General features: G+C 34.8%; 1 protein-coding gene across 1 annotated transcript; it reads right to left on the bottom strand.

Annotated features, from left to right (window-relative positions):
• Nucleotides 1–4,714: 4,714 nt before the first annotated feature.
• On the bottom strand, nt 4,715–7,831 carry LOC129288226 (uncharacterized). Its single transcript, XM_054924740.1, has 4 exons — nt 7,027–7,831; nt 6,445–6,842; nt 5,175–5,244; nt 4,715–5,072 (listed from the first exon to the last, which is right to left on the bottom strand). Exons 1-4 carry the CDS (start codon nt 7,821–7,823, stop codon nt 5,009–5,011), a joined length of 1,329 nt encoding a protein of 442 aa, XP_054780715.1. The 5' UTR covers nt 7,824–7,831; the 3' UTR covers nt 4,715–5,008.
• Nucleotides 7,832–12,378: the final 4,547 nt, after the last annotated feature.

The following is a 12,378-nucleotide window of genomic DNA, read 5'->3' on the forward strand; positions in this document are numbered from 1 at the left end:
TCTATTATATTTTGATAAAAATCTAAAGGATTTAGATTTAATATTTTAATTTTAATTTTATATTTATTAAAATAAATTTTTTTGATAAATTTGATCACCAATTTAAATAATTTTAATATAAATTGCCTAAATTTAATGTTAAAATTTTTTATGATTTTTTTAAATTGACAATTGAGATATATTTTGGGCAATGTAGATTTGATATTAAATTTTTTAAATTTTAAATTTTAAATTCAAACCATCTATATTTAACCTAAATTGTTTAGCCTAGTGATTAAATTTATTAATTTTTTTATAAATTTAGATTATCCATATTAAATCTAAACTATTCAGACTGTTTAGTAGATTTATTAAAAAATTTATAAATATGGACTATTTATATCAAACTTGAATTGTTCAAACTAGTGATCATATTTATTAAAAATTTTATAAATTTTTTATTTTAATAAATATAAAATAAAATTAAAACATTAAAACATTAAATCTAAACAAGTTTTGTCAAAATGCAGTGGAGCTGTGAAGGTGTGTATTGTCAACGGAGCGAAGCCAAGTCCAGCGGCCTCCCTCCGATATCAAAGGAAATGATGACCATCGAGGACTTAAGTCCCCTAAGGACTAAGGTTAAGATTTGTGAATTTTTGTCAAATTTTTCAATATTTCTTTATTTTATTATTATTATAAAATATAAAATTTTATATTTTTTAAAAGGTAAGCTTTACAGAAATTCATAGTTCTTAATTTTAGAGGACTTAAATCCTAATTTAAACCCATGATTATGTGTTTCCAAACAAAAAAATCATCAACTGTAACATGGACAAGACAACACACGTATAATTCTTAAACCGTGTAATATTTGAATCTTGATATGTAGCAATATTTTTATAATTAATGCCGATATTTCCGTTTACACTCGCAGAATGATATCTTTTACAGTACAACACAAACAGGTCAGATGACAAGTAAACTCATCAATATGTAGCTCAAATTTAAAATAGCTCGATACATTATCACAATTGTCCATCATCCTTCGCTCTAGAATGCATCCGAATATTTTCGTCAATGAAAAGTCCTCTTGCAATCAATAATAGAATGGAATTGAATTCTCTTCCTTTGGAAAAAAAATTGAAGTTACTTAAAAGTTATTCTCAGGGATTTATGCTAATTTTTCATAAAAATCCAATATAAAATAATGGGAGAATGACAATTAAGGACCTGCTAAGAACATTAATCCCAATTACGAACTGTGAAATTTTGAAATTCGAGTTAAGGACCATGGTCCTTAATTGTGATAAAAAAAATGAAATTTGTGAGGTGGGATTCACTAACGCGACTTAGAAATTCACTAACCTAACTTGAAAAAATTACTAACGTATATTGTGAAAACATGAAACCTCACTTGAAAATGGAATGTTTAACAAAAAGCGTCACTTGAAAATTCACTAACTAGACTTGAAAAAATTTCTAACGTATATTGTGAAAACATGAAACTTCACTTGGGAATCGATTGTTTAATAAAAAATACCAATTTGGATAAGTCACTTTTTATTAATGATTCTCAAGTGGGGTTTCATTTTTTCACAATATACGTTAAAAATTTCTTCAAGTCTAGTTAGTGAATTCCCAAGTGACGCTTTTTGTTAAACATTCCATTTTCAAGTGGGTTTCATGCTTTCACAATATACGTTAGTAATTTTCTCAAGTTGGGTTAGTAAATTTTCAAGTCGCGTTAGTGAATCACACCTCACAAATTTCATTTTTTTATCACAATTAAGGACCATAGTCCTTAACTCGGATTTCAAAATTTCATGGTTCGTAATTGAGATTAATATTTTTAGCAGGTCCTTAATTGTCATTCTCCCTAAAATAATTTCCTAACTATGTTTCGATCCAGCATATACCCACCCTCACTCGTCTCTCTTCTTCCCTGTAAACACACTCAGCTTCCTTCAAAATGTTTCGCATGCTTATGGGTGGCCCATGGGGCACAAGTCCCTTATTCCGCCCTAATATGCTTAGAGACCCTACAGTCAAAGCCAAGCTCTTCACATGGTCAAGTGAAGAGTTTCGTGAAGAGTTCGCTCTCATTTACACTTCACGTTACGACCCATCACAGACTTGCGTCTCAGATTGCAGAGTGAATCGAAACAAGATGCTTTTCACACTCCATGATTGCTTATGGGAAGGTAACAGTGTCAGAGTAGACATAGAACTCTCGACTCAGAGAGATTACAATGGTCTTATTGTGTTTCGTGATGCTCAAGTTGATGATTCAAAGGGAACTTCCTCGTACGAACAGCAGCACCAGGAGTGTTACTTTTAAGGTATCAAGATAAGTTTCGACACAGAACAGGTCAGTTATGGTTGTATAGAATTGACAGAGAAGCATGGGAGATTCAGTTCAATACTGGTTTTGCTGGTGGTTCAGTTCTTAGTTATTTCATTCTTGTACTGTGTAATCCATTGAGAGGGCTTGACGTGGATCTTTCTGGACCACACTGTGAATTTCATGACTTCCTTAGACGACCACTTGGCCCATGTCATGTTCATCTTGTACCAGGTATGCCTCCGCATGATGTTGTGAAACAGGTAAGATCTGTAGTTATAAAGAAGCAGATCATCAGTGCTGATGTGAGAGAAGTAGAAAGGCAAGACAATAACGTTAATGGTGGTGGGGATTCTCTTGTCTCAACGCAGAACAATAATGCTATTTTGAATTCAGGACAGACTCAAGGTAACTTCAATGGCGCTAACTTCAGAGACTGTCATATTACAATAGACTCGCAGGCGATTCAGTTCAAGGGCTTTAATAACAGTACCTAGCTAGGTGCTCCATGTCGAGTGTCTTTCAATATTGAAAACCAACAAGGAGTTGTTACTTACTCTGAAGTATTCTTATAATCTCGAATTGTTCTTAAACAGGCTTTCTTTCATCTTTACCAAACATAGTCTGGAAACATGTGTGAAGAAAACATTAGCAACTTATATCAGTATCATACGACACAGTAGGAAAAATTTTAATTATCTATCATCCGATTTTTCTGGCCAAATTCAAGTATTTTCAACCTCAATTAAAATAACCCTTCCAATATGACCTTTTTCTATGCTAAAGATTCGAGATTCAATCACTTGACATTATTTAAAAAAAAAATGGAGTTACTTCAATATATATTCTGCAAAATAATAAAAGTGAAAAGAGTTAGTCCATTATAACATGACAAATCAAGATTTGAATCTCTAATGAGAGAAGTGCTCACATTTGTGCTCAAACGTACCTCAAACTAGATTACACCAATGCTCTATCCCAAAAAATAAAAAAAAACCACAAGCTAAATGGATAAGAATCGTCGTTATAGATTAAATATCAAATTATTACACAACCTATATGCTTTTTTTTTTTTTTTGGTTCTAAACACAATCGATTAATCTATTTATCATGCAGAATGATTAACTTTTTTGACTGAGGCCCTGATGTCTTCGAAGGTATTTAATACGTGAAGCATTCATTAAAAATGGAGGGAAAAACTAAGTACAATTATTTTCATGGATTTCTTAGAACAATGACATAATAAAATTATAATCCACCCTACTTAACTACTGGAAAACCAATTATTCTCAAAGGGCAAGAAATAGCTCTTAAAATGGAGTTTATGCTGTTGGTAGAAAAATAAAAATGGAGTTTATGCTAAATTATTATTAGTGTTGTCCTTAAAATATTTAACTTTTTAACTTAGTCGTTACAAAAAACAAATATATACTGACATGTTAATAAATGCTGAAGTTATTGCACACAAAGGTGATCTCAGTGATAGATATAGTGATTATATGATCCCAACTTTCAGGATAACTGTATAAGAATTATTTTAAAAAAATAAAAAATAAAAAAATAATCTCTAGAAGCTCATCCCTTTACGATCGAATGGTTTGAATATTCTCCTCAAGGTCCTTTCGATTAATAATTTAAAAGGAATTGAATTCTTCCTTTGCAAAAGATATCCCAGGAATTTGTGCTATTTTTCTTTCTTTCTTTTTTTGTTGTTATATATTTGTGCTATTTTTTCACAGCCACGACATGTGCTATTGAATTGGGTCCTTTGATCCAATTTGGCTCGAGTCTCTCTTTTTTCTTAGAGTGCTTAGCTCTTCACTTGAGTCTGTCTTTCGTCAGTATAATCAAAGCAACAAGGAGTTGAATGTACCTTATTGTGGATTTGCTTGAGTTTTCGCCGTCTTGTACTTTTCTATTAATTAGCCTGGAAAATTGTGAAGAAAATGATCGAAGAATCAGAATGGACCTTATTGTACCCATGTATGAAACGTTGTTTATATGTATCTAATATCCATGATCAGTCTTTATGGAATGCGGATCTTTCTGGTCCGCCTTGTGAAACCAAAAAAAAAAAAAAAAAAACTAAATGAATTAGAAAAATCAATTCAAATCATTAAGAACATGGAAGTTTCTATTGTAAATCATCAAAGCGACCTATAAAATTTAAATGATTGATTTGCAATTGAAATTTTCATATTTGTAACCGTTGAAATCAATATTTACATCCTATTTCACATTAAAATTTTTAGACCCAAGAAATCGAAGTATCATTTCCTCATCTAAGTAACTACAGACGAAGAAAAAGAGGGGGAGAGGAAAAACTACAGTAGTTCTTTCTCCGTGTGAAAAATTCTTCCATGAACAGCCGGTCCAGTCTGAGCCATCTGATAAAAAATGCCAAGAAAATATGATCACTATTGATTCACAAACATACAAGGTGACGGTGCCTAATTAATCAAACTCATCACTCAAGAATATACATACAGAACATGCATCAATATCAGAATTTTGAAGTGACGTTAATCCTTCTAAGGTTACAAAAGATAACTTATTACTATTCCACGCCCTAAAGAAGGAAATCTCAATTGACAGAATATCAAATTTTCCTACAAACGAACAAAGATTTTACAATGAAGCAGCGAAATGTGTACAATGACATATTTGAGCATATAGAAATCCAGATCAACTTCGACGAAACTTGGGCCACACGGTGAGCACTCCTGGTCTCATCTCTTCAAAACGGTATCTGCAGATTAACATCATTAAACTAAAATGAGAACGTACAAATAAGCAAGGTGAATTCCACGACACGTATGAAATGTCCTCTGCAGAAGGAAAGATATCCCACCCATTTTCATTAAGGAAACTTCTCACAGCTGTTGGAAGAGAAGCTTGTCCTCGACTATGATTGCCAATACCTGAAGAAATGAAAGGTGATTAAACCATCCTGGAATACTAGTAATTTCAGATTCAATATGAAGTTACTCAACAGTCCAGTGATGAGTTGATAGTCTTCCAGGAAGAAATCAAACCACAGGAAGGTGATGAGAGATGCATAGCATCAAAAAAAAAAAGTAACAAAAATTACATCACTTCTGGCATAAAGATGGGGGGAGAATAATTTTTCCCACTTGCCTTTTGCTTTTCTTCAGACTAGTGCCTTGTGGGGTGGTCTTTTAATGAATGGAATTTTTGTCATTTTATTTGCCAAGGAATTTATATGCTATGATATACTACCTTAGTCCCAAATTAAAAGGCACTTTTGAAGGAGATTTAACGTTACAAAATATAAGATACTTGGACAAAAATAAAGTTTCATTAATAATATTTTTTCAATTTTACCCTTCTCATTATATTCTCTCTTTAATTATTCTTTTACAAATAAAGCATTAAATGAAAAGCATTTTTAAAAGTTTATATTTTTCGTTTAAAAAAAAAATTGTGTAAAGAGTATTTAATAAGCTTTATTGACATGTAATTTTTATCAAAAAAGTGTTTTATAAATTGGAATAAAAGGAGTATATAACAATTATTTTTAGCAGCCTAGAGTTGGTCTTTTGGATAAGCGTGATCAATCTAGACCAGCGAGGATTTCCTCTTTTTTGCCAATAACAAGCACGAGCATCACGTGGGACCATTAAGGATAAGCACTTCCATTGAGACGATGGTAAGTGATGGGCAGAGATGTATTTTCATACTGAACTTATTTTATTAGATGAAAATAACATTGCGGACAATGAATGGGAAAGCAAGCTTTCCCTCCAATTAAAGGATGTAACTCCATTCCAATCCTTAAAAAAGAAAACTTAAACTAGTGTTATCCTAACAAATAAAAAAACACTTAATGTAAGAATGTATAAAGTAAGGAAAAATTAGAAAAATAAGCCTCCATTAAAACAGAATAATAAGATATAAAACAATTTAAGTAAGATGCATAACTTATTTCTCCAACACTCATGCTTCTTTCAAGGCTACAAAGGTGGAACCTTCATTCTTGTTGCTTGGTATCAAAACAAGCAAAAAATTAATCCAAAGGCTTTCTTAGGCTTTTAGCTAAGAGCTATATAAGCACAAACATAAATGTGACAAGTTGTACGTGGTAAAGAAGGTAAAGATACCTGTTATGACTTCCAAAGCTGATGACCTAAGCCTTACAGGTGCCAGTTGTTTATCCAAATTTTGCCTATCCATGCTACTAACTGACCCAGAAGTCAAACTTACAATCCCATCCTTATCCTTCACTCCATTTGAACTTCTCAAGAATCCTTGGCTTTCAATTCTATGCAGATATTCTTGCAATGCTTCAATAGCTTCTGATGCATGAAGACCGTGCAAATCCAATCTCCATAGATCATTTTCACTATTCCTGATACTAAAAATTTCTTTGGCTGCCTTAGCATTAAGTCCTTGAGCAGTAAGCAAGTTCTCTTGAGCCTTCATTGAGTGCTGCCGGGCAGAGAAATGATCACCTCTCAGAAAAGCATTAGTGGCTGCCTTAGAATGTCGAGATGCTGACCTGTTAAACAAATATGGTATAATGCCTTAGTGTCTTGTGAAAGGTCGACAAAAAAAAAAAAATTACAAGTATGGTATGCTCTGTATAAACATGGCATAATTAACCAAATCGAGATCTGAGGGCAAGGATGATAGACAAGTTCTGAGAAAATCTTAGGGGAGAAAGAATGAACGAGCATTCACACCTCGTCACTCGCAATGCATTCATTCGGTGGCTTAAATAAACATCATCCTCTTCCCATTCAGGCTCAACAGGAACAGAGTTCAAGAGCCCAGTATTGGATCTTGAGTTTCCATAGTCAGAGAAACCTTGGACTATGGAATCATTTCCACCTCCATAGTCTTTGTCATAGTCTTTGTGATGGCCAAAAGGAGCAAGGTCCATTAGATTTTCTGAAGAGAGACCTTTGTCTGTCATCTTATCACATAGAACATCAGCCAGGGTAGCTGATCGTGGAACAATTGATTCATTTTGATCTCCAGAATTGACTGCAGAAGCCATTTTGAGTTCTTCAAAGTTGACAGAAGAAGCCATTGTTTCCAATAGTTTTGAGGCCTTGGAAACATCATTACTTACAGCAGCCAAGACATCTTCAATCAAGCTATTTTCAGCCCAAAGATGTTGGTCTTTGAGCTTCTTTATGGCTAAAGTATCATCTTTTAGAGGAACAGTATTACAATAATTGCCGCCAGAATCATGACTTGAAGGCATAGTTTTGTCATTCCTATTCGCTTTCAACGCTGGAAAATTATTAGACGGAAGGAGGACTGAAGAAAATGACTTGACCGGAGCATGATTATTCTTGAGCAACTTCTTGCCCTGTCTCAAAGAATTTGGGCTGCTTGCTATGGCTGGGAAGGGATCCTGGGCAACTCCAGATTCAATACCCTGTTTCTGTCTCTGCTTGAAATCAAAAGCAGCCCAACCAGAAGATTGACCCTTAGCCTGTGACATCTTCTTCAGGGAAGATCTGGCCGCCATGGCCAGTTTTTAGCCAAACAACAGCTGACAGACAATTGTTTCAACTGCTTTCACTTTTATCTCTATATAAATTACGTCAAGACACTAGAGCCCAGTATGAGATGACCAAGATAACAGCCGTGCAAAATTTCCCATTGAATAACTGTACAAATTTGAAGATATGTCTGTATTTAAACATAGAATATATAAATAACTAATTAAAAAATGTGCAAGCAAAAATTGGGTGCAACAAGACTTGGTTTAAAATGGATTATTTCATTAAGTACAAAAGAAGGAGCAAAGGAAGAAATGGGTACAAGATGGCGATAACCACATCAAGATCAATCTATTTCTTCCATTTCAATTCGAACAAACTCATTAATATAATATGACTTCTTGATGCAGAAAACATGAACAAAGTAGAATGGAATAAACATCAGGAGCTTGAAGTTCAGAGAGAGAAAAGGAGAGAATAGAGCTTGAGTAAAAGTTGTAATTTTAATTTGAAGTTTGATCAATCCAAACACAAAGCAACACTCGGAAAATTCTAACCTGAAACATAAGAATTAATTTAATCTATGATAAACCAAAATAATCCGTGCTTGTAATTTTGTATTTAACTAATTACCATCCATATCATAAATTCCTATTTTACACGTAGAAACACATATCATAATTATACTGCTCCAATATCCATACTTATTCCTCACCATTTTCGACCGTTAGGAAAAACTCAACCTTGAGTTTTGAAGCAAGAAAGTAGCGAAAAGGCCCAACTTGAAAAAAGGACAGCCACTGGTAGTTACTTGTGAGAAAACAAGAAACGCAATTTTGAACTCTCAAACGTTGTTGAAGCTTCTTTATCTACTTCAACTAGCGATAGCGGTTGGTTCAAGTTGATATTTTCTGCTCCAACCCACTTGAAAAAGTAGAGTAACTTAAGCTTCTTCCAATACCAGTAGAATAATCATAAAATGACTTAAGCACCTAATATGATTTGGTAGCTTAAGAAATTTTTGATATGGATAACGTATAGTCATATAATTGAAGGAAAACAGGGTACTTAACAAATTATTACTGTTTGACTGTACCATAGATTATAATAATAGTATAACAACATAAGGTCAATGATTGCTTTGTTTTAAGATTGGTTAGATGGTTGGATTAATACTGAGTATTGAATATTGTTGCTAAGTTTTGTTCTTCTTTTCTCTCTCTACACTCTCACCACAATTCTCTCCCCCTTCATCCTGTATCTTCACTTTTTTTTCCTCCCCGGGTTCTGTTTCTGCAGAGTACATCACTACCCTGTTCTGGTAGGCTTTGTAAGATTGAAAATGATGCTTTATTTTTTATAATCGAAAATGATGCTTGATTAATTATAACAGGATCTAACTACAACAAAGACCCTAATGATTTTCTATGCGTTCAAAATCAACTCAATTTCAATTCAGTAGATAAAAGGAAACTGATATATAACGATCCCTTCAAGACATGAAGTAGATAGCAAAATCAGAAGCCTTTGACACTTGAACAAAATTTCCAACGATACTCATGGACTAAAATTGTTTGTGTCTCATACTTGCCTCTGCATACAATTCACCGAAGTTCCAAGCAAAGCAGAACCTAAATTGGGAATATCAAACCGTAGAACACCCAAAGATACCTTTCTGAAAAATCAAAGAAGCGGACAAGCTATAAATTATTTGGGTATATCAAACCGTAGAAACCGTAACCAAGGAATCAATCGGTCGAGGGGTTGAAATATCGATGAAACCAGAAATTCAGATGGTTGTTGCTCGTAGAAATTTGCGATCAAACCCACTTCAATTGAATCGAATTTGCAGCTGTAATCCATAAATCAGCTTGTGGAGATCGCGCAGAAACAAAAGGGTTAGGAATCAGAGCAGAGAGAGTGAACCGGAATGATCGAGATCATATATCAGGGTTCTTCTTCTGCGGCGGAGGAAGAATCATATAAGGGAAAGCGCAGTACGGAGAAAGAGGCTCTATGAATTTACCGAATTCGCCCTCAGGGGTTGACTGGTCGTTTCATTTTCTTTTTCTTTTTTAAATTTACCCGTCTTCTTTCTATTGTTTATTTTTATGATACGCTGGCTTCCTGGAAATCGGAACCATGAGCCAAATCTTTTTGTGTTTTTATAAATTAGAATGTTGTTTTTTACCTATGGAATATTTAATATGTTTTTCAATGAAAGAGAAGATATTTTCTTTTGAACATAAGTCAATTTATATTTAAAAATATCAAACGATTACAAATCACAGACTTTCAGACCAAAAACTGAAAGCCCAATAGTAAAGTTCGACTTACATAACACAACAACAAACCAAAAAAGAACCCGGCCGAGCTACAGAACTGAGAAAAAGAGTCTCCCGGATCAGCCTTGCCAAATTTGAGAACATGCGAATAATTGTGGATGAAAAAGTTAAAAAAAGCTTTGCCCCCAAAAAAAAAGTACTACCAGTCTAAAGATTGGCCCATCCAATAGAAAGATCCGCAAGCCAATAAACAGAATGATTTCCTAAGAAGGAGGAAATCAAAACGTTTATAAAGTTCCCGATTTGACAAACCAAAGCCAAGTAAGCTTTGGTTGCTGTGGAAAATTATCTGCATGATAGAGAATAAGACAAAGCATGACAGAAGAAACATCCAACGAACAAACAGAAAGCAAACAAAGTAGAAAACGATAACATGCAAGCCAGACAAAGACGCAAAAATGAAGTTCCAAAAGCTGCAACGCTTGAAGATGGACCTCCACGGTGCCACAGTCCATGAAGGTCTCCTTTGGAATCATCCACTTTGATGAGGTTTTTTTTTGGCTAAAACCTCGGTAAATCCAGAATCTTCTCCATGCCCTGTTTCTGCAACACAGAATAGAGCAAACTTGCGCTTCACGGAAGATGACAGCAAGGAATAGAAATCGGCCGGAACAAACCCCAGCTTAAGTGGTCCCGAAGGAAAAACAGGTGTGAAGGAAGTGGAGACCGACCATTGATTCCCCGGAAAGCATGCTGAGCGAACCCATTTTCTGGAACCTGAGAGACGTTCGAATGACCACCATCATGTTCTTGAACTTGGATGGAGTCGTAATAAGTGTGGCCCACCGCAGGGAAAACACGTGCTAGCAAATGTGGAAGCAAAGGACGAAAACAATCAAGGCAATTTTGTATAGGAGGATAGTGTCGATGAACGTTAGCCTTCCAAGGAGAGATCAATGAATCCGTGACTGCGTAAAATACCGTGAAACAAGCGAGCCCATGTGGACGTCGGTTCCAACCAACGACGTAGTGAACCCACGCGAAGACGACAATGGCCATGAATGTGAACTCTGTGACTACGAAGAAAAACTTGTTCTCGACAATAATATTTAAGTCCCCACATGAAACACGTACCCAGAACTCCTCATGGCGTTGCCATTCATGCGTTAAAAGGAAAAGAGTCTGCTCAGTGAGAGGAACGTAACGAGACATTTGTATTTTGTGGGAGAAGACACTAGGAGAGTAAAGATACAGTAAAGAGTTGAAAAGAGGAATAAAAGAGCAGGGGTAAAAGTGCCTGGTAAAAAGCCCACTATCTGAGGTAGAAATTAAGTTCGGAGATGGCGCAACAGATGAGGTAAGCATAGTGGTCTGGCGAAGTGAAGGATGTGGCTGGTGCCGAATGCGGTTGAGCTAACGGGTGTTGGGTTAAAAAGTTGATCACACGGAGATGAAGACAGCTGTCCCGTTTGTGATTAAAAAAGTTGATCGGACGCTGCAAGAGAAGGGCTGAGACGAAACTTATATTGCTCAAGATTAACCCCATCATCACTGTCCATTGGATAAGCCAACTTATTACCCTCATGACAGCGAAGCGGCTGATCAAGTTCATGCATGCAATTCGATCGACAGCTGTAATAACCTAAAATTTTAAAATTAAATAAATTCTCTCCCACTTAATATTTTATTTATGTTAATTTTAGGTAAAATGAGGAGTAGTAATTTAATAGAATTTATACTAGTTATTTATATGGAGAGTTAGAATTCAAATCTTACTTTAATCAAATGTTAGTTTTTCTTTTTTAATGAAGAAAGTGATAAGGTGCAGTTGTTTTTTTCTAATAAAATATATTAATAATAATGATTATAAAATTTGATGGGGTTTTTGTTTGTAATTTTCTCACCAATTTTTATTTTTAATTTTCTCCCTTCTCCTTTTGTTAGTGCAAATCTAATGGAATCCTTGTTTGTAATTTTTCCACCAACCTTTATATTTTAATTGCTCCCTTCTGCTTTTTCTCGGTGAGCTACAGATCAGAGAGATCGGAGACAGCTTGCATGATTCTTCTTCTTCTTCATCGTTCACTCCTCCATTTTCTTCTTCCTTCTCTATCCACCGCTCATCACTGGCATTAGTGCTCAGGAATGCCGTGTTCCGCCACTACTCTACCTTTTATTATCCGAACAGAGGCCCATTCATCCTTCCTTGCCCTGTGTTCATCGTGAACTTACCATTTTTGAGGAATAAGTCGCGAGTTCGTCCCCTATTTGTTCCGTTGGTTCTTTTCTAGTTCTG

This window comes from Prosopis cineraria, unplaced genomic scaffold, assembly GCF_029017545.1.
Source record: "Prosopis cineraria cultivar Desert tree isolate PC_DT_omini unplaced genomic scaffold, ASM2901754v1 PC12, whole genome shotgun sequence".
NCBI classification, from domain to species: Eukaryota; Viridiplantae; Streptophyta; class Magnoliopsida; order Fabales; family Fabaceae; genus Prosopis; species Prosopis cineraria.